Source organism: Oncorhynchus kisutch, linkage group LG27 (genome assembly GCF_002021735.2).
Source record: "Oncorhynchus kisutch isolate 150728-3 linkage group LG27, Okis_V2, whole genome shotgun sequence".
Taxonomy (NCBI): domain Eukaryota; kingdom Metazoa; phylum Chordata; class Actinopteri; order Salmoniformes; family Salmonidae; genus Oncorhynchus; species Oncorhynchus kisutch.
Window position 1 is genome coordinate 23,467,944 of NC_034200.2, and position 23,296 is coordinate 23,491,239.

A 23,296-nucleotide genomic window follows, 5' to 3' on the forward strand; every position below is an offset into this window, starting at 1 on the left:
GGTCCAAAGGTCCAAGCTAGCAGCAGAAGACTTGGATAGTAGACTAGGAAGATGATTAAGTTCACTCGCTTCCAGTTGAAGGAGAGACGTGTAATGAGCCTCGATGTGCTCTACATGTTTGTACAGTGCAATCCATTCATTCAATTAATTAGTTATCTAAAACACATTTTATTCCACTTTCAAAGCAGTTTTGTGAAGTCATGATAAACATTGGTTAGCAACTACTCAGAAGTACATACAAAACAGTCCAAGATTTGGCTTTTGTTTGACGCAAGCAGGAAAAACATCCAGCCCCTGTTGTCCAGAGGTTGTTAGAACAAACCAAAAGCAGCAGAGTATAGTTTTGTCCCAAATGACAGCCTATTCCCTACATAGTGCACTATATCATTTGGCTCACCACTGCCTCTATCAATGAACCAACGTAGGGCTTAGGAAACACTTTGTTGCCAAACAAACACACATTTAATGGGAGAGAGCAGTCTCTGATCTGTTTCTCTTCTTAACCTTCTGGAACAGTTGCTAAATCTTCAATAAAACTATTACCTCCATTAAACATCAGTGAAATCAATGCTAGGTTAGCCTCAGCATTTAGCTAGCCTCTCATGTTTACATTTCTTGCAACAGAGTGCTAGGCAGGGCATCTGGGTTTATTTTGCAACCTGTGGTGATGGCTTGCTTCCTAGACAAGACCTGGCAACCCCTGTTGTTGATTCTTAACATGTGTTCATCCGTTCACCTCTGTGGTGTATTCCCTCCCCCGATACTCAAGGTTTCTCACCGTTGAGTCCATGGTGAACCATTTGACATCACTCCCTTCATTTATCTCTCTGGAGACATTTGTTTCTCTTTAAAATTGTGAAGAAATAAAACATGTGTCGAGCTCACACATATAATACTATACAAACTATTGGATAGTTAGGACAAACAACTGGCTTCTTATGGGCATAGTTTGAAGTTTATTGCATTGTTAAATGTATGCAATTACATTGTGTATGTATTAGTTAAGTTGGGGAAATGACCTCTGTTTGTAATTGTATTGCCTCTTGAGATTTGTTTGTTTCTAATCTCCTGGTTACTTGACTGATTGACAGGTCATTCCGTTTGGTGCCAACTGTGATCAGGATGAATGCACTTGCCGTGATCCAAACGCTGAGGAGAACAAGAGTAAAGCCAAATACTTGGAAGCAGGACTGTTATGAACGATGGATCGTTATATGTGAACAGGGCCAAGGCTGGCTCACAATGAAACAACACCAGATGAACTTCACCCCTGGACATGATATATTTCCATTTTGTTTTCCTATTAGGGAGCAATGAAGGTAATCTCTTCTTAGACAAATATAAAAACTGTTTTAATATTGTAGCTTTTAGGATTACAACACAATAACTAATCTGTAAAGACAACTAACTTGTATAGAATAATATATTTGGGCAATCTCTAATTTCGTAGATGTGGTTATGGAAGACTACAGTATTATAACATCATATCACATAATACATATTTATCCATATCATAGGTACCTAACTTAACACTTTCTGCTAAGAGAGTTGTTGTTAGATGTAGAAGTTCTCAATAAATATTCCATGCAGATTTTGTGTAATCTTGTTCTGTGTGATATTATACTGTACTTTACACTTGATGTTGAATAAACCGTAATAAACACTGATTTTATCTCAATGTTTCTGGATCTCCACACCCCTCTGAACATAAGGGGGACACATACTATATGCATCTCAAATGAAATGTTATTTGTCACATGCTCCGTAAACAACAGGTGTAGGCTAATAGTGAAATGCTTCCTCACGGGTCCTTTTCCAACAAGATAAATGCAAAGATAAAAAAAACCAAAAAAACAATTGTAACACGAGGAATGAATACACAGTGAGTAACGAGTAAAAGATTACATGGCTATATAATTGAGGTAGCTATGTAGAGTTGAAGTCGGAAGTTTACATACACTTAGGTTGGAGTCATTAAAACTCGTTTTTCAACCACTCCACACATTTTTTGTGAACAAACTATAGTTTTGGCAAGTCGGTTAGGACATCTACTTTGTGCATGACACAAGTCATTTTTCCAACAATTGTTCACAGACAGATTATTTCACACACTGTATCACAATTCCAGTGGGTCAGAAGTTTACATACACTAAGTTGACTGTGCCTTGAAACAGCTTGGAAAATTCCAGAAAATGAAGTCATGACTTTAGAAGCTTCTGATAGGCTGATTGATGGTCAATTGGAGGTGTACCTGTGGATGTATTTCAAGGCTTACCTTCAAACTCAGTGACTCTTTGCTCGACATCATGGGAAAATTAAATGAAATCAGCCAAGACCTCAGAAAAAAAATTGTAGACCTCCACAAGTCTGGTTCATCCTTGGGAGCAATTTCCAAATGCCTGAAGGTACACATACATCTGTACAAACAATAGTATGCAAGTAAACACCATGGGCCCATGCAGCCGTCATACCGCTCAGGAAGGAGACGCGTCCTGTATCCTAGAGATGAACGTATTTTGTGCGAAAAGGTGCGAAAAGTGCAAATCAATCCCAGAACAACAGCAAAGGAATTCTGGAGGAAAAATTTATAAAAGTATATATATCCACAGTAAAACGAGTCCTATATCGACATAACCTGAAAGGATGCTCAGCAAGAAAGATGCCACTGCTCCAAAACTGCCATAAGAAATCCATACTACGGTTTGCAACTGCACATGGGGACAAAAATCATACTTTCTGGAGAAATGTCCTCTGGTCTGATGAAACAAAAATAGAACTGTTTGGCCATAATAACCTTTGTTGTGTATGGAGGAAAAATGGGGAGGCTTACAAGCCGAAGAACACCATCCCAACCGTGAAGCACGGGGGTGGCAGCATCATGTTGTAGGGGTGCTTTGCTGCAGGAGGGACTGGTGCACTTCATAAAATAGATGGCATCGTGAGGCAGGGAAGATTATGTGGATATATTAAAGCAACATCTCAAGACATCAGTCGGAAAGTTATATCTTGGTCGCAAATGGGTCTTTCAAATGGACAATGACCACAAGCATACTTCCAAAGTTGTGGCAAAATGGCTTAAGGACAACAAAGTCAAGGTATTGGAGTGGCCCTGACCTCAACCCTATAGAACATTTGTGGGCAGAACTGAAAAAGTGTGTGCGAGCAAGGGGGCCTACAAACCTGACTCAATTACACCAGCTCTGTCAGGGAGAATGGGCCAAAATTCGCCCTACTTATTATGGGAAGCTTGTGGAAGGCTACCCGACACATTTGACCCAAGTTAAACAATTTAAAAGCAATGCTACCAAATAGTAATTGAGTGTATGTAAACTTCTGGCCCACTGGGAATGTGATGGAATAAATAAAAGCTGAAATAAATCATTCTCTCTACTATTATTCTGACCTTTCAAATTCTTAAAATAAAGTGGTGATCCTAACTGACCTAAGACAGAGAATTTTTACTAGGATTAAATGTCAGGAACTGTGAAAAACTGAGTTTAAATGTATTTGTCTAAGGTGTATGTAAACTTCCGACTTCAACTGTCTAGGTAGGGGTAAAGTAACCAGGCAACAGGATAGATAATAGACAGCAGGAGCGTGTGTGCTGAGTTTGAAAGTGTGTGTGGCGTCAGTATGCATGTGTGCGCATATGTTGTGTGCGTAAGCATGTGTAGTGTGTGTGTGTGTGTGTTGGGATGTCAGTGTAAGTATGTGTGAGTTTGTGGGTCCAGTGTGTGTATGCATAGAGTCAATGCACGAGAGTGCAAAAGAGGTAGCCCGGGTAGCTATTTGAATAGCTATTTTCCAGGCTTGTTTAGCAGTCTTATGGCTTTGGGGTTGAAGCTGTTCAGGGTCCTCCTGGTTCCAGACTTGGTGCATTGGTACTGCTTACCATGCAGCAGCAGAAAGAACAGTCTGTGGCTGGAGTCTTTGGCAATTTATGGGTCCTTCCTTTGACCATGCCGGGTATAGAGGTCCTGAATGGCAGGCAGGTAGCTTGACCCCAGTGAATTACTGGGCCAAACTCACCACAATCTGTAGCGCCATGCGGTCGGGTGCCTTGCAGTTGCTGTACAAAGTGGTGATGCAGCCAGTCAAGATGCTCTCAGTGGAGCAGCTGTAAAACCTTTTGAGGATCTGAGGGCCCATGACAAATCTTTTCAGCATCCTGAGGGGGAATAAGTGCTGTCGTGCCCTCTCCACAACTGTGTGGGTGTGTGTGGACGATGTTAATTTCTTAGAGATGTGTACACCAAGGAACTTGAAGCTCTCAATACTCTCCACTTCAGCCCCATCACTGTGGATGGTGGCACACTTACCTGTCAGTTTCCTGTGTTCCACACAGGTCTCTAAACTCATCCCTAAAGGCTGCCTCATCATCGTTGGTCATACCTGTTACTGTCATGGGTGAACAGGGAGTACAGGAGGGAACTAAGCACACATCCCAGAGGCGCCCCTGTATTGATGATCAGCGTGACGGATGTGTTGTTTCCTACCCTCACCACCTGAGGGCAGCTCGTCAGGAAGTGAAGGATACAGTTGCAGAGGTAGGTGTTCAAGCCCAGGGTCCTAAGCTTGGTGATGAGCATGGAGGGGGGGGACTATGTTGTATGAACAGCCTTCTTACATAGGTATTCCTTTTCTCCATGTGGGTGGGGGTAGTATGGAGTGCAATAGAGATTTGGAGTGGGTCCAGGGTGTCTGGGCTGATGGTGTTTATATGAGACGTGACCATCATTTCAAAGCATTTCATGGGTATAGATGTGAGTGCTAGTCATTTAGGCAGGTTACCTTGGCGTTCTTGGGCATGGGGACTATGGTGGTCTGCTTGAAACAAGTTGGTATTACGGACCAGGTCAGAGATACGTTGAAAATGTCAGTGAAGACACTTACCAGCTAGTCATATCAAATCAAATAGAATTTTATTGGTCACATACACATATTTAGCAGTTGTTATTGCGGGCGTTGCAAAATGCTTGTGTTCCTAGCTCCAACATTGCAGTACTATCTAACAATTCACAACAATACACACAAATCTAAAAGTAAAAGGAAATATATAAATATTAGATCGAGCAATGTCGGAGTGGCATTGACAAAAATTCAGTATAATAGAAAACAGTATATACATATGAGATGAGTAAAGCAGTACGTAAACATGATTAGAGTGACTAGTGTTCCATTATTAAAGTGGCCAGTGATTACAAGTCTATGTATATAGGGCAGCAGCCTCTAAGTTGCAGAGTTGCGTAACCGGGTAGAAGCCGGCTAGTGATGACAAAAGTTTTGGAAAAGCTGGTAAACCAACAGTTCAAAGACTTTCTTTATAATAACTCAGTTTTATCTCAATTCCAGTCGGGTTTTAGAGCCAAGCATAGTACAATTACTGCTGTAAGGTTGTAGGTGATATTCTAGATGCTCAGGACATGACAAATCCCTGTGTTTAACTTTCATTGACTTATCGAAGGCCCTCGACACTGTTGACAATGCCCTGCTGTTGTATGGACTAAAAAAGATGGGTTTAAGTGTTGATGCATTGGATTGGTTCCAAAACTACCTTTCTGACAGAACACAGTGTGTAGCTCAGGAGGATATGACATCTGTGTTTCGAAGGCTTACAAAAGGAGTTCCCCAGGGCTCAATTTTATGTCCGATCCTTTTTACACTGTATATACAGTAAATGATAAAGGCAAGACTGTTGACTCTGCAAATCTCCATCTATATGCTGATGACAGAAGTATTTATTCTACAGCATCTAATATTCAGAAGGCTTTTCAGGACTTACAGTTGGCCTTTGATGTTATTCGAAGGCAGCTTTTCCAATTGAAACTTGTGCCTAATGAAAGGAAAACAAAGTTTATGGTTTTCTCTTCCCTGCAAGTTAACAGATTCACTTGCAGATTTAAACTATAACAGGCCAGAAAATTGATTGGGTCCCCTCCTATAAGTATAGGAGTCACTTGCAGATTTAAACTATAACAGGCCAGAAAATTGATTGGGTCCCCTCCTATAAGTATTTTGGGATTTGGTTAGATGAAAAGTTGAATTTTAAACATACCTTGACCAAGAAACTGAAGTTGAAATTGGGTTTTTATTTCAGGAACAAATCATGCTTTTCAATGTTAGTCAGAAAATATATTGTTCAAAGCACTTTAAAAAAATCTGTGCTGGATTATGGTGATATTGTCTATTTGCAGGCCTCAGCAAGTACCTTGAAAACTCTGGACACATTGTTCTTTAATATTTATTACAAAAGCTTGATCACTTACCCATCACTGTGATTTGTATGCTATGGTGCAATGGACCTCTCTCTCCACCAGGAAGCTAAAGCACTGGTACACATTTGTGTACAAAGCATTGATGGGACAACTCCCTTCATATCTCTGCTCAGTCACTCAATATAGTCTTTGTTCACAGCTGCTGTCCATGTCTGTTACTAAGGCTAAAACATGAGATGGGGAAAAATATTTTTCCCATAATGCCCCTTCATCCTGGAACATGCTTCAGAAGATTTTAAAGTTCAGGGATTCAGTGTCTTTGCCTGTTTTTAAGACTCAGATCGACAACACTGTTTGTGATAACTGGAGTTGTTTCTAATCTTCAATTGTATCTTTAACTCGTGACACTTTGTCTTTTGTGTGTATTCTGTATTTTTTTCAGTCTCTCGGTCCCAGCTTTGATGCACCTGCACTGACCTCACCTTCTGGATGATAGCGGTATAAAAAGGGAGGATAGGGAGATTGAATATGTCTGTAAACACTCCAGCCAAAAATCAAAATACTGTAAAGTTGCTTAGGAGATAGAAGCAGAGCTACCATACCCGTCGGAGCCACATATGAAAGTCAGCGCATGATCTAAATACACGTCCTGGTATTCCGTCTGGCCACGTGGCCTTGCGAATATTAACCTAAAGGTCTCACTCACATAGGCTACTGAGAGCAAGATCACACAGTCGTCTGGAACAGCTGGTTCTCTCATACATGGTTCAGTGTTGTTTGCCTCGAAGTGAGCATTAAACAGGTTAACATTCACAAGGCTGCGGGGCCAGACAGATTACTAGGATGCGTTCTCAGAGCATGCGCTGCCCAGCTGGCAGGTGTCTTCACTGACATTTTCAACTCTCCCTGACTCAGTCAATAATACCTACATATTTCAAGCAGACCACCATAGTCCCTGTGCCCAAGAACGCCAAGGTAACCTGTCTAAATGACTATTGCCCCGTAAATGACTATTACCCCCCACATCTGTAGAGTTCATGCCCTGGCAAATTGAGGCTGTTCTGAGGGCAAAAAGGGGTGAAATGCAATATTAAGAAGGTGCTGTTTTGTGTTTTGTGCACTCAGTGTATAAGTGAGAAGCTGAGCCTTAACATGTCTTTTGGCGTTGTTATTTGGTTTAAACCATTGTGTTTGAGGCTCTACAATCCCTAAGAAACATTCCAAACAGTGTGACATTGACTTGAGTTAACTGACTGAAAATGAACTAGGCCTAGACATGGTGACTGATCAGGAAACCTTTTTTTTGGAACATCCAACGTTCCAACATTTCATAATATATTATTTATTATTCTTTGAAATAGCAAAGATTAAAGGGAAAAAGAGAACATTAGATTAGCCACATAGACATAATAGTATAACATGCTGATTTTTGTTAGTTTTCATCAGCTTTAGTTTCCATCAGCTTTATGATGTGTATGGTAACAATTCTGATGCACTTCTGATGGATAATAACATTTGTTAAGCCTTATAATCTGTCCATTTTTGTAATTCCACTTCATTGTATTGATAAAACAAACCTCTCCATTATTTTGGGAAACAGTCTCAGAACAAAAATAATGCAAGCATACACAAAACATGTGTACATAATGAATGCTCACACCTCTCGTGTGCAAATTGAAACAAAAAAAAAGCATACCTATCAATGTCAACCAATGGTTTTCTCATAATAAAAGACATATCCTTACAGCTGAGGCCCATTGTTATTAATGTTATAATAGAAATCATTTGTAATAAAATATTTACAGAAGATAACCACTGTGCTGTCATTTGATGCATTGGTGAACCTATGAAACTATCTGCAAGCATTTGTTTTCAAGTCCATGTTATTGGGATAACTATTGCATTATCAACGTGTGTGAGGAGACTAATTGTTAAAAAAAAAGAAAACAGTCGGCATTTGGTTTATATTAATTGCGTATTGTAGTAAAACACAGGTATCAAAGGTATTAGTGTTTTTACAGGATCACATCATGTATATTCCTAAGACACATACAAATGTACATTTCTAAACATACTACGGATAAACAATATAAAACATTGATTTGCTGTAATCTTTCATTTTGTAATAGAAATGCTGATTCAAAGATGGCCATTTGTTGATTTCAGAATGATTAGGAATTCATTGATGTAGCAAATACTGTCATTTGGGTTTGGCAACTTTAACTTAACATTTAGAGCCACACTGTACATGACCTCCCAACCTTCTGAAATGACCACTACTGTATATACGGACTGTCTAAATACAAAAGACCTGTATAACAGCTTAAATATGAATTTATACTTGAATACTACATTCAACATGTTACAGTAAATAACTAAATCTTCATAATCCTAATATATACATTTTTGGGGTTCAGGATTGTTGGTGCAACTTCCAAACTTCCAAACGTCCAAAAAGTCATGAAAAGTGCTGTCTAAATGCAATTAAGCATTGAGAAAGGTACATATACACTTTGTTACTGTACATGTGCATTATTGTTATATCTTGCTCTAATAATATTTTAAATAAACCCTCCTCACCTCTCAAACCCACCCTACCTTGAAATCAGGTTCCTATAACAATAAATAAGGGTTAGAACACACACTAATTAAAAAGCAGACATGATGATAATCCCAAAAGCACAATTACACACTTACAAATCCTCAAGACCCATTATTTGCTGTGTGACGTTCAACGCTCTTTGGGCTCCCCATAATCATTGTACATGACTAGCAGGTTCTGTTCGTCGCAGGCCTTTCGCACATCCTGGCCCAGTTCCACCCAGTTGAGACCAAAGGCCTTGGTGTCTGTGTAACGGCAGGACAGGTACTTGAGGGACATCCTGCGCAGGCCGATCTTGGACTCCTGGAGAAGACCCCTGCACCAGCCACTCAGGTTGTCCAGCTGGGAGAGAATCAGACCAGCTTTCCTACAAAGGAACACAACACTCCTCAGCAAACACACACTACCTTGAAATCAGCTTCCTATAATATTACCTGCCACAGTGCTACACAGTATAGGCATAAAATGCACAGGTGTCTTAACATGGATAACTATTGGTAATTATGACGTATTGTTAACACATTAGTAATATACACAATTTACCTCAAATCAAATTATTTCCAAGGACAAACTGTACATAGACAGGGCCCTAACATAAAAGAAAATGTCTTAAAGCTAGAATAAACTGCCACATCAGTTTGCGATATTACAACAACAAAGACATTACTTCAAACAACGAACACTGTTTTTTTCTCCCTCTGATGTCATTGAACATCATCACACGAACGATAGAACAGCAGTGTATCTACTAAGTTTTTTTTTTACCACGATGTTGGATGCTTATATACTCAAAACAAAAACAATAACAAATGCGCATGGGGAGGCCACTGGCGCTGTTTCGCCTATTGTGGATCTTGATTTCTTGTAGAATTATCTCAAAAGAAGAAGAAAAAGTAAGATTGATGGAAATACCTAATACACAAATTATGGAATTCTGTCTGGATTGAGGTCAAATCTAAGTATTTGGTGTTCTCAACTTAAATGATGCAAATCAAAAGTTGGTTAGAGCGGGTCACTCATAAATCACACGTTGCTTCTTCACCATCATTTGGTCACAATCCGACAGACACTAAACCCACATCTTCCTTGCAGGAAAAGACTGGGCATGAGGTGGAATAAATAATTGATTAACTTCTCAGGTCAGTATTTTACTGTTATTCATCTATTTCATAACATGTACAAGGTCTACCCATGTTCAGATAACAGTGAAGACATTGGCTGCATTTACACAGGTGGTCCAACTCTGATATTTTTTTCACTAATTGGTCTGTTGACCAATCAGATCAGCTCTGAAAAATATCTGATTTGAAATAATCTGATGTGATTGGTCAAAAGACCAATTAGTGGAAAAAATATCAGATTTGGGCTGCCTGTATAAACACAGCCACTGAAAGTGATGAAGCTGTCTCCACGATAAGTGGCTGACAGAAACAGTAACTGTACAGGATGGAAAGAGTGTCTCACTCCTTAGACATGGTTTCACCTCACACACTGGCCAAACCAGGACCACCAAACTGCAATGTAAATAGTGAGACGTTTTTGTCGACACACAAAACGTTTTTGGGTAGACTCATACTCTGTTATTAATGAAAAGCACATTATTCTCTCTTAATACTGTCATCTCTCCCAAATCCTACATTCAAAGCATTCCTAAGAATATCCACAGAATCCAATATTTTCGGACATACTGTACCTCTTAACTTGCTATTCTTTGTGACTCATCTGATTGACTCATTGTTTTGTTGTTAGACCAGGCACAGGGTAGAATGAGGACAGCTTGTTAGTGTGCTTTAAGTGTCACAGGGTGAGACTTTCCAAAAAAGGACAATATCACTGTTTCATTGACATACTGTAATGGACTGTCATATTTCCATGTATTTGCATTCAACAGGGGAAAGCTAAGCAATGACTGTAATATTATACATCCTCATATTAAGATTTTGTATTTCAAAGTAGGGGCAGGTTCATCAGTTCTCCCTTGAATATTGGATACTACCGTGTCTGTAGCAGAGGAGGGTGGCCGGAGGAGCTATAGGAGGACAGGCTCATTGTAATGGCTGGAATAGAATCGATGGAATGGTACCAAACACATCAAACACATGGAAATAACATTGATTCCATTCCAGCTATTTTGCCCATCCTCCTATAGCTCTTCCCACCAGCCCCCTCTGGTCTGAAGCCTATGTTATGTTTACATAGAGATATTAAGCAACATCCCATTTGCATAGATAGGGCAGAACAACAGCTTAAATTCCCACAATGTATCATCTGCAGAGAACTCTTGAGAAAATAATATAACAGTACTTTGAACGATGTAAAAAGTCACAGACATATTGAGTCTTTACTAACTAATCAGTGTGTCTGTAGTAAGGATGCTGTCATTTATATCATCCTTCTAAATATATTGTAATGACCTCAATAGATCATGAATGAGAGAATGTCCACAACAGTTCCCTAGTTCTCGAAATGAACGGTTGATTAACCCAGAACTCACACAGGCAACTGTCTGGCCGTAGCCTACGCTGAATAAATACAACAATAACAGCTATTCAACTCACTGTCGGGACATGAAGAGAGGGATAACAATGCAAGCATGGCAATATAACAGACATGTAGTGCCCAGCCCCCCGCTGTTCTACCAACCACAAGGATGTCTGGCACTGACACATTCCCTTGATTGGCAGACAGTAGGGGGACTGGCATGCTGGACCCTGTGAAACCACACAACTGTCCAAGCGCGTCGCTACAATACATTTTTTTCTAATACCTTGCCACATTTCAGTGGTTTAAGGAATTTAGATATTTATTTACTTAAAACAAAAGCCTTCAGGTTTGTTATGCTTTAATTTGTCAAGAAATAACTATTTGGGCTTCAAATAGCAACGGTTGTCACCATAAATCCCAGCATGTATAGAAGTGGAAAATGGCCTCACATTTCCGAGGTACAGTACACTTTGGAGATATCTCACTCTGTCAGGGCCCCTCTTTCAAATCTTCTAGACTCAGACAGCCACAGAGACCAGGGACTTGACCAAAAGAGCATCCATGATGCTAGGAAACCACCACTATGATGTCTCTGTCTCTGTGTTACACAGATATACTATATGATGCGATAAGATAACTTTATATAAATACATTTTATGAATGCATGCATTTTCATGTGTTGCGTGAATTGTCTCTATATACATTGCTGCCTATACCCAACAAAGAGTTATTGGGTATATGTGTTGGTAAGACAGTCCACAACATGAGCTAATGGAAGAGTAATTGTGGTAATGTCTGAGGAAAATCTCCGTAACTCCGAAACAGCCTTGATGAAATAAGGCCCTTTTTAACAAAAAAACTGAAAAATCACAACAACATGAGCTCCACTTATCATGTCATCAAGCAAAATCCAACCATAACAATACTTAGCATCGCAGGCAATTGCCTGATTAGGATGTGTCATAAAAATAACTGTCAGTTCTCGGGCTGTTAAGGCAAGGAGACAGAGGGGGAGTGCAATGATCATGATAGGATTTTCTCCTACCAAGCCAACATCTAACATTTCTAAGTCAACATCCAGCCTCATGCCTTTAGTGATGGGTAGTAACATAGCGATGACAAGATTGGGACATGGAGAGAAGTGTCGGACTCAGGAGACAGACTTTGTCAGTTTATGTTTGGCTTGAACATCACACAATTTAGCAGGAAAAAGAAACCAGAACGTTCTCTGACAGGGGCCAACCTAACTCGTCAGTGAGATATGATATGTACAAAAGTTGGGAGTGGAATATTTCCAATGCTTTATAAAGATAGATCCATTACTTCACCAGTTTATTTTAACATGTTGTTTACTCTGCTGAAACAAGTTTACATTTAGTCAGGGGCTGAGTGGGTGACTATTATCTGTATTTTGACTAGCTAATGAAAATTTGAATGGTCCACAGTGTTTGTGACAGGGTAACCCAAGTGAATTGGAGGATTTCATAACAAGGAGAATCATTTCTGGAGACAAGCCCTGTTACAGGCAATGTTGTCTGCTTTGTATTGGTGTGTGTGGAAACCAAAATCTCATTGTTTTGATTCAAATGGTACATTGATCCTTTCAGAACTGCTAGAGAGGCAGGGGGAATGGAACAAGTAAACAAGTGATGGGGGGTCTCCAATTATAGGAACCTCCTGGTCTTCTCCAGGAGCCCAACGCACCCAACACATAAGGTCCATTGCAAACTGTGTCTAATCATGTTATTCTTACTCTAATTCTAAAGAATACATTACAAATACATCTCTTCAGTTACGCCTAAAGCACAATGACATTTCCTGAGACAGCAGGCTTACACAATCACAACACACCATAACAACATGGAAAATCCTGCCCAACATGCTAACAAGCTAACAATAGTCTTAAAGTATGGAGCAACATAAAAGGTAGATATCTATCCACACGCTCTCCTCCTCTCACCTTTTCTCTTCGCTTGTAGACTTCAGGCTAAACCTACATATCATAACCGCTAACTGCTACACAAAGCCTACATCGTTTTCATGTCATAGTCAACATAGCTACTAGAACTGACGCGTTAGTAAACCCTCTACAATCATGCAGTACAGTGTACAGTCAGCAGCAAGCAGTTTAGCAGTTACACCGGCGGGCCCCGGTGGCAACAAATTAATAAAACTAAAAACTTACCTTGACTTGGAAGAGTTCCAGTGTTGGATAGCCATAGCCAGCTAGTTAACATAGCATCCCTCTCTGTTTGAGCCAGGTTTTTGATTAGGCCAAACTAGCTAGCTGTATTTCACGCTAGCTAAGTAAGTGAAAGTGAAAAAATATATACTATGAAATATAGCTCTCTCTCTCTCTTGCTTCTCCTTAATTTTGGATAAAATTCATTTGTTCAAAACTGTTCAACTATTGTCTTTCTCTCTTTTTGAGTCAACTACTCACAACATTTTATGCACTGACGTGCTAGCTAGCTGTAGCTTATGCTTTCAGTACTAGAATCCTTCTCTGATCCTTTGATTTGGTGAACAACATGTCAGTTAATGCTACAATAACTCTGATAGGTTGGAGGACTTCCTCCGGAAGTTATCATAATTACTGTGTAAGTCTATGGAAGGGAGTGAGAACCATGAGCTTCCTAGGTTTTGTATTGAAGTCAATGTACCCAGGGGAGTACGGAAGCTAGCTGTCCTCCAGCTACACCATGGTGGTACCCTACAGAGTTCTGTTGAGGCTACTGTAGAACTTAATTGCAAAACAGTGTGTTTTAATCAATTATTTGGTGACGTGAATATATTTAGTTCAGTTTTATCTAAAAAGGATAACTTTTTTAATGTTTCACTATTTGAATTTTCAGAAATTCACTGAGGAGGATGGTCTTCCCCTTCATCCTCTGAAGAGCCTTCAATGGTTGAAATCTTCCTAGAAGTGACACATGGTTGACAGAGAGACATGTCAAAATGATTGAATGAAAGTTTGGCACTTTAGCGAGCCTTTATTGATATAAAAAAATCATATGTATTGAATTCTCCACGTGTTCTATATTAAAGAACACTGCATTTCATATAACAGGCTTTTAAAATTCAATATTGGTGCAAAAGTTACTCCTCGTGGAATGACCCAGCCAGTGCAGCCACCCTCCTTAACACTATAATGGTGTTTAGTGAGATAATGTCCAATTGATTACTAGGTTAATCTAAACCCATGTTTATAGTCCCCCGACCCTCACCTCAAATGCACTTACTTTGGTGCTTTCTTGACATGAATCATCCCTCTGAAAATTGGGGGCTGTTAATGTAAGTGTATTTTAATGGAACACTTCAGAAGCAAACCAATTACATCAACGCTTCCAATATGGGCTCGATTAAAAACAACCTTTAATTTGAAACTAAGGCCCTGATTCGGAGTTTGCAGTCTTAATCAGTTTCACCTGCTTCACCGTGCATCTACCAGCAACCTTACCTACACATTTTAATTTGAACACATGGCTCTGTTTATAAAGCATTTAGCTACAATTTCACATTATAATACTTATCTGCACTGAGTAACCAGTAAGGGGATAGCGGAGGCCTTCCTGCTTGCTGTAAATTGACAGACGAATGTCAGAGGTAAAATTGTCTCCAATCATTTTGAATTAATTTCCACTTTACCCAATTCACGCAAACTATGTCTACAATCAAAGCCTGTATTTGGAATCGATTATAGACCAGTCTGTGTTAAAAACACATCCAAAATGACTTAAAAAATCAAGAACCTCAACAACCACCCATGTAGGAATGATTTGTGATGCTACTACACAGTCTGGCGGGCGGTAGTTGTGCTGAGAGAGAGAGAGAAAGAGAGAGAGAGCGAGAGAGAGAGAGTGAAGAGTGAGAGAGAGAGAGAGAGAGAGACAGAGAGATCAGATCAGATCTGGGCCCCAGTTCATCCTCACATCTCCAGGTGGGCCCCAGTTCATACCTGGGCCCCAGTTCATCCTCGCATCTCCAGGTGAACTCTCCGAAGCTCTCGTAACGCTGGTTGTAGTGGTAGAGCACACGGTGCAGGGTGGGAGAGCCCAGTTCCATCAGCGCATTGTAGGCCGTCTGCTGCTCCTTGCCACTTGTGTAACCATTGAACAAGTTGTAGATCTTGTCTGAAATCTCTGCAACAACACAGATCTGATCTCAGTACTGTATATGGAGCCAACATAAAATAAAATGTTATTGGTCAACATACACATATTTAGCAGATGTTTTTGCGGATGTAGTTAAATTCTTTACATGTGTGTCTCTACAAGTTTTCAGATTGGTAACTACTGTTAGAAAATGTGTCTAAAAACCAAGATACAGGTACAGAAACTGTCCATCCATGCATGAGAAATCCCACCTTGTGCTTTGACGTCATCCACAGCAGGACAGGGGGTCTTGATGGTGACCTCACTAGGACTGGAGCGACGGCCTGTGTTGTCCACTGCCCAGAGCCTAAACCTGAAAACCAACATATATGACTAGTGTTAGTTCATTGCAATGGGAGTGCATGCTACAGCAATAATGTGTGCAACTGCTAACTAGTGCTTCAGGTTTTGAAAATAAAAATAAAAATGACCCTGAATAAAGTGGTGGAAAAGTGGTGCTAATAAAATCTGACAATAGGTTAAATTTACAAAACAAGTGCGTGAATGTTAACATTTACTTGAAGCATATCGCCATCTAGTGGAAGGAAACATTAACAACTACCACCTGCAGTGGTATCTGTGAAAAAGTATATTTTGTCTATAAATGTACTGTATGTATCCATGGTTCCGAATACAATACAATGCAGCCTGACCAACAAGGCACTGAGAGCACTGTCCAGTGTCAAGACAATAAGAGAAATGAAATAATGTGTCAAATTAGGTTTCCTTTTTGGAACCTACAGAGCTGGTATTTTTACATTCTCAAAGCTGAACTGAAAGATTTTGCGAATACACTTCTAAAGAAGTAATCAAGCATTTCGCTAACTGTACAGCACAGGTATAGAGAGATTTAATGATAAAAGGAAATATTTTGAAAATAACTGAATTTGCCTGTTGTAACAACTGTGCTGAACAGCCTGCCAACAAGGAGACTGACCAGAAGCAAAATTATGTCAAGATAAAGGACATATGTTTTTGGTTGGGATATTCCTATTCCTATACATCAGAACCATTTGAAGAGACAATGTGCTCAAGCTGAGGGTTTCTCCCACTCCCTCCTTTGTGTAATCTTTTCAGTGTGTCTACCCCATTTACAGAGCGTGTGTGAGGTAAGTGGCTGCATGTGTGGAGTTAGGGAGCTGAGTGTGAGTGCCAAAGGAGGGAGGGGGAGGTGGAGGGGTGCCGGAGGAACTTATATCTCTCAGAGCATGGCCCAATTCATTACACCGACTGACCCTAAACACACAGTCAAGCGTTCCATGCGGTCATTACATACTGGCCACCAGGCAGCACAACATTGACCTCACATGGGACTTCCTCAGTGGTGAGTTTACATCACCACAATATCATCTTGCATTACTACAACCACCAGAGCAATGCAGACTGTAATGTCCAGTAGCACAGAAACAGAATAACCATAAGTTGCTTTCATTACACCTGGCAATGACCTCACTTAACTCCTCACGTTTCCCGGAAAGTGAATAGATTTTTCCTAATATCGAATTCAACAATATCTTTTTTTTCCTATTTTTGGGGGAAAATACACAATACCTCCCAAATAGTTTGTTATCGTGGTGTATTATTTAGCCATTTATAAATATTAAAGGTCATTATAATATAAACCCAGGGTAAATGTTGAATTTTATGATAAAAAAAAAAGAAAAATATGTATGTTGAAATAACATCTCAAATAGTGCACATTTTGTCAAGAACAAGGCCTTTCTCTGTCATGTTTGTCTGCACACCTAATCTGTTGATCTTGTGATTCTTGTTTCTGCTATTAGCATTAAGTGCTCCGTTTACGCACTTTCAAGCTGTTCCAAAGCATGAGCTACTTCCCCAGCTGTCTGAACCATATTTAAAACACCCCAATTTGAACCTTAAAGAAGTACATACACATGACTGGGGAGTGATTCCAGGCTCTACCTTGCACAAACTGGATGTTGTTCCCTTCATGTAGACTGTGTTTCCATGGGATAACATCGACACGTATGTACACATCCACGGAACATCCAGGGCAAGGCTTCCCTCAGTGCAATACACAACAGTGTTATAATATGGTGTAAAAGTTCTAGGAGATATGCTTTCCCAGGATCTGCATTTACCCTAAGAAGAATAGCTAGCTAGTTTGACCAATCTTCATATTGTGCAATTCCTCAAATTAATCATTTTCCCTTTTCCCTTGTCTTTTTCTTGGAAATCTTACATTCAAGTCACTGCTTGCTAAAACAAATGATACATTTGTGACATCAATATAAACATATATATTTTTTTAATGAATCAATACAGTAATTTGAGATCTATATGTAAAACCTTTACATTTGACAGTTCAGTCATTTAGCAGATGTTCTTATCCAGAGCGATTTACAGTTAGTGCATTCATCTTAAGATAGCTAGGTAAGACCACCATATATCACAGTCAATACAGTATATGAACATTTCATTCCAGCTAAACAATGGATATATAGATATGTTGCCAACAAAAAAACTTAACCAACCAATGTGTTTACAAGTTGGTTAAGTTCTTTTGTTGGCAACATATCTATATATCCATTGTTTAGCTGGAATGAAATGTTCATATACTGTATTGACTGTGATATATGGTGGTCTTACCTAGCTATCTTAAGATGAATGCACTAACTGTAAATCGCTCTGGATAAGAACATCTGCTAAATGACTGAACTGTCAAATGTAAAGGTTTTACATATAGATCTCAAATTACTGTATTGATTCATAAAAAAGAAAAAATATATGTTTATATTGATGTCACAAATGTATCATTTCTTACATTTGACTGTGTAAAACCTAGCAGTACAACTTATTTCTCTGAGAGTGAGGCAGCTATATAGCGTTTGGCAAAAAAACATGATTATTTCTCTTGAAATAAACCATCAAGTGATAGATTTACAACAAATACATGAATGTCATTGAAAAACCCCTGACATGATTAGATAGTGAAAAAAAAATAAAAAATCTAAAGGGGCAATCTGTAGTTGCTACATCCAGTTTTGGACAAATAAATTAATGATATATGGTGCCTTCGGAAAGTATTCAGACCCCTTGACTTTTTCACATTTTGTTAGGTTGCAGCCTTATTCTAAAATTGATTAAATCATTTTTTTCACAGTAGGGATGGTGCCAGGTTTCGTGCAGACGTGACGCTTGGCATTCAGTCCAAAAGAGTTTAATCTTGGTTTCATCAGACCAGAGAATCTTGTTTCTCATGGTCTGAGAGTCCTTTAGGTGCCTTTTGGCGAGCTCCAAGTGGGCTGTCATGTGCCTTTTAGTGAGGAGTGGCTTCTGTCTGGCCACTCCACCATAAATATCTGATTGGTGGAGTGCTGTAGAGATGGTTGTCCTTCTGGAAGGTTCTCCCATCTACACTGAGGAACTCTAGAGCTCTGTCAGAGTGACCATCGAGGTCTTGGTCACCTCACTGACCAAGGCCCTTCTCCCCCGATTGTTCAGTTTGGACGGGCGTCCAACTCTAGGAAGAGTCTTGGTGGTTCCAAACTTCTTCCATTTAAGAATGATGGAGGCCACTGTGTTCTTGTAGACCTTCAATTTTGATGAAATGTTTTGGTACCCTTCCCCAGATCTGTGCCTCGACACAATCCGAAGCTCCACGGACAATTCCTTCGACCTCATGGCTTGGTTTTCTCTTTGACATGTACTGTCAACTGTGGGACCTTATATAGACAGGTGTGTGCTTTTCCAAATCATGTCCAATCAATTGAATTTACCACATGTGGACTCCAATCAAATTGTAGAAACACCTCAAGGATGATCAATGGAAACAGGATGCACCTGATCTCAATTTTGAGTCTCATAGCAAAGGGTCTGAATACTTATATAAATGTAATATTTCTGTTTTAAAAAAAATACAAATGTGATTTTTTTTTCCTATTTCTGTTCTTTGGATTATATACGGAGGATCCAGCACCCAATTTAAGTTTATACTGTAAGGTGGAGTCAAGCACCTTGTTTATCTCTTCATATACCCCATGAGATCCCACAATAAAAGGTTATTTTTCTCCAATGTTTGTACATTTTGTAAATGTAAAGAAATACTGTATGGCCTCAAAACATGGTTAAAACAATACATGTAATATCATGGATGGGCAGTTCTTTCATTCATATCTCTGTCTATTAATCTGAGAGTGGCTACATTTCTACAGGCCCATCCCTCAGCTTTTTATCAAAACAGAGGCACCCGCCTACTTTGTTGTTGTTTCAACTGTAAAACAATAAAAGCTAATTTACCAACATTTCTGAAAATTGATATATAGCATTTTGGAAAGAAACCCCACAAGAGATAAGCATCCATTGATGATGCTACAGCAACTTACATGTACGTCGTGTCTGGCTCCAGGCAGCGGATGATCATGCTCACGGAGGAGGTCAAGAGGTCAGGGATATCCCCAAGCATCACACACGGAGACTTGGCCCCAGACAGGATGTCATCCACAAAGCTCAACATCGACTCTGTACGGGAGGAAATCCAATTAATCAAATAAATCAGTGACATCATGTGTTGACTAGAGAGGATATTTGCACCTGCAAACATCACAAATAGTAATTCATAGCAACGGTTCTTGAAGGAGACAAGACAACATTTTCGTATAGTACTTTATAATTCTTCAAATCCATAGGCTAATATCTAAGGCTTTTACCTTTTCAGTTTGGGGCACATTAGGAACATGTATGAGTACTGTCAGCCGCCAACACAATGTCTCCACAGAAACACTACTCTGTGAGCTCAAATAATATACAGTGCATTCGGATGGTATTCAGACTTCACTTTTTCAAAATGTTGTTACGTTACAGCTGTATTCTAAAATTGATTTTTTTTTATTCATCAATCTACACACAAAGATAACAAAGTGCAAACAGGTTTTTAGAATTTTTAGCAAATTTATTACAAATAAAAAACTGGGGCCTCCCGAGTGGTGCAGTGGTCTAAGACACTGCATTGCAGTGCTAGCTGTGCCAGTAGAGATTCTGGGTTCGAGTCCAGGCTCCGTCGCAAATGGCCGCGACCGGGAGAACCATGGGGCGGCGTACAATTGGCACATTGTCGTCCAGGTTATGGCGAGGCTTTGGCCGGCAGGTATGTCCTTGTCCCATCGCGCACTAGCGACTCAGTGCACGCTGACACGGTCGCACAGGTGTACGGTGTCTCCTCTGACACATTGGTGCGGCTGGCTTCCGGGTTAAGTGGGCATTGTGTCAAAGAAGCAGTGCGGTTGGGCTGTGTTTCAGAGGACGCATGGCTCTTGACCTTCGCCTCTCCCGAGTCTGTACGGGAGTTGCAGCGAATAGACAAGACTGTAACCAATTGGATCCCATGAAAAATTGTGGAGAAAAAATTGTGAAAAAAATCATAATAATAATTTAAAAAACAAGTATTAGGACCCTTTGCTATGAGACACAAAATTGAGCTAAGGTGCATCCTGTTTCCATTGATCATCCTTGAGATGTTTCTACAACTTGATTGGAGTCCACCTGTGGTAAATTCAATTGATTGGACATGATTTGGAAAGGCACACACCTGTCTATATAAGGTCCCACAGTTGACAGTGCATGTCAGAGCAAAAACCAAGCCATGAGGTCGAAGGAATTGTCCGTAGTGCAGGATAATGTCGAGGCACAGATCTGGGGAAGGGTACCAAAACATTTCATCAGCATTGAAGGTCCACAAGAACACATTGGCCTCCATAATTCTTAAATGGAAGAAGTTTGGAACCACCAAGACTCTTCGTTAGAGCTGGCCGCCTGGTCAAACTGAGCGATCGCGGGAGAAGGGCCTTGGTCAGGGAGGTGACCAAGAACTCCAGAGTCCCCCTTTGGAGATGGGAGAACTTTCCAGAAGGACAACCATCTCCGCAGCACTCCACCAATCAGGCCTTTATGGTAGAGTGGCCAGACGGAAGCCACTTCTCAGTAAAAGCAGTGGTGGAAAAAGTCATACTTGAGTAAAAGTATAGATACCTTAGTAGAAAGCTACTCAAGTAAAAGTGAAAGTCAGCAGGTAAAATACTACTTGAGGAAAAGTCTAAAAGTATTTGATTTTAAATATACTTATGTATCAAAGGTAATTGTAATTGCTAAAATATACTTATGTATCAAAAGTAAAAGTAGAAATAAGTTAAAATGTCTTATATTACGCAAAGCAGACAGCACCATTTTCTTGTTTTTGTATGGATAGCCAGGGGCACACTCCAACACTCAGGCATTATTTACAAAAGATGCATTTGTGTTTAGTTAGTCCGCCAGGCCAAAGCAATAGGTATGACCACGTCTTCTCTCGATAAGTGCTTAAATTTTCCTGTCCTGCTAAAGCATTCAAAATGTAACAAGTACTTTTGGTTGTCAGGGACAATGTATGGAGTAAAAAGTACAGTATTTTCTTCAGGAATGTTATGAAGTAAAATATGTCAAAAATATCAATAGTAAAGTACAGATACCCAAAAAGACTACTTAAGTAGTACTTTAAAGTATTTTTACTTAAGTACTTTACAGCACTGAGTAAAAGGCACATGACAGGCCATTTGGAGTAAGCCAAAAGACACCTAAAGGACTCTCAGACCATGGGGAACAAGATTCTCTGGTCTGATGAAACCAAGATTGAACTTTTTGGCCTGAATGCCAAGCATCACATCTGGAGGAAGCCTGGCACAATCCCTACGGTGAAGCATGGTGGTGGCAGCATCATGCTGTGGGGAAACTAGTCAGGATCAAGGGAAAGATGAACGGAGTAAAGTACAGAGAGTTCCTTGGTGAAAACCTGCTCCAGAGCACTCAGGACCTCAGACTGGGGTGAAGGTCCACTTTCCAACAGGACAACAACCCTAAGCACACAGCCAAGACAGCGCAGGAGTGGCTTCGGGACAATTCTCTGAATGTCCTTGAGTGGCCCTGCCAGAGCCCAAACTTGACCCTGATCAAACATTTCTGGAGAGACCTGGAAATAGTTGTGCAGAGACGCTCCCCATCAAAACTGACAGAGCTTAAAAGGATCTGCAGAGATGAATGGGAGAAACTCCCCAAATAAAGATGGGCCAAGCTTGTAGGGTCAAACCCAAGAAGACTTGAGGCTGTAATCGCTGCCAGAGTTGCTTCAACAAAGTTCTGAGTAAATGGTCTGGATGCTTAAGTAAATGTCATATTTCAGTTATTTTTTTACACACTTACGGTCAAAAGTTTTAAAACACCTACACATTCAAGGGTTTTTCTTTATTTTTACTATTTTCTACATTGTAGAATCATAGTGAAGACATCAAAACTATGAAATAAAACATATGGAATCATGTAGTAACCAAAAAAGTGTTAAACAAATCAAGATGTATTTGAGATTCTTCAAATAGCCACCCTTTGCCTTGATGACAGCTTTGCACACTTTTGGCATTCTCTCAACCAGCTTCATGAGGTTGCATTCTGGAATCCATTTCAATTAACAGGTGTGCCTTCTTAAAAGTTAATTTGTGGAATTTCATTCCTTCTTAAAAACCTCTTATGGCTGGGGGCAGTATTGAGTAGTTTGGATGAATAAGGTGCCCAGAGGTTCCCAGAGTAAACTGCCTGCTACTCAGTCCCAGAAGCTAAGATATGCATATTATTAGTATATTTGGATAGAAAACACTCTGAAGTTTCTAAAATTATTTGAATGATGTCTGTGAGTATAACATATGGAAGGCAAAAACCTATAGATATCTGTTTGGGTTGTTTTGGTCTCTGAGCGCCGTACTCAGATTATAGCATGGTGTGCTTTTTCCGTAAAGTTTTTAAAAAATCTGACACAGCGGTTGCATTAAGGAGAAGTGTACCTATAATTCCGTGCA

The 23,296-nt window shown here is 39.9% G+C and overlaps 2 protein-coding genes across 11 annotated transcripts in view; one reads left to right on the forward strand and one right to left on the reverse strand.

The window, feature by feature from the left end:
- The window catches only part of pappa2 (pappalysin 2), a 65,019-nt gene extending 63,352 nt beyond the window's left edge, over positions 1-1,667 (forward strand). Inside the window, exon 23 of the mRNA XM_020462547.2 lies at positions 1,092-1,667. Coding sequence (XP_020318136.2) covers positions 1,092-1,199 — 108 coding nt within the window. The 3' untranslated portion in view covers positions 1,200-1,667. The remainder of the gene's footprint in view (positions 1-1,091) is intronic.
- Positions 1,668-8,839: 7,172 nt separating this feature from the next.
- The window catches only part of astn1 (astrotactin 1), a 245,798-nt gene continuing 231,341 nt past the window's right edge, over positions 8,840-23,296 (reverse strand). For all 10 annotated transcript variants that reach the window (XM_031807155.1, XM_031807160.1, XM_031807159.1 and 7 more), the window contains 4 exons: positions 19,805-19,940; positions 15,668-15,768; positions 15,260-15,443; positions 8,840-9,184 (listed from right to left, as the gene is read on the reverse strand). In XM_031807155.1, coding sequence (XP_031663015.1) covers positions 8,947-9,184; positions 15,260-15,443; positions 15,668-15,768; positions 19,805-19,940 — 659 coding nt within the window. In that variant the 3' untranslated portion in view covers positions 8,840-8,946. The remainder of the gene's footprint in view (positions 9,185-15,259; positions 15,444-15,667; positions 15,769-19,804; positions 19,941-23,296) is intronic.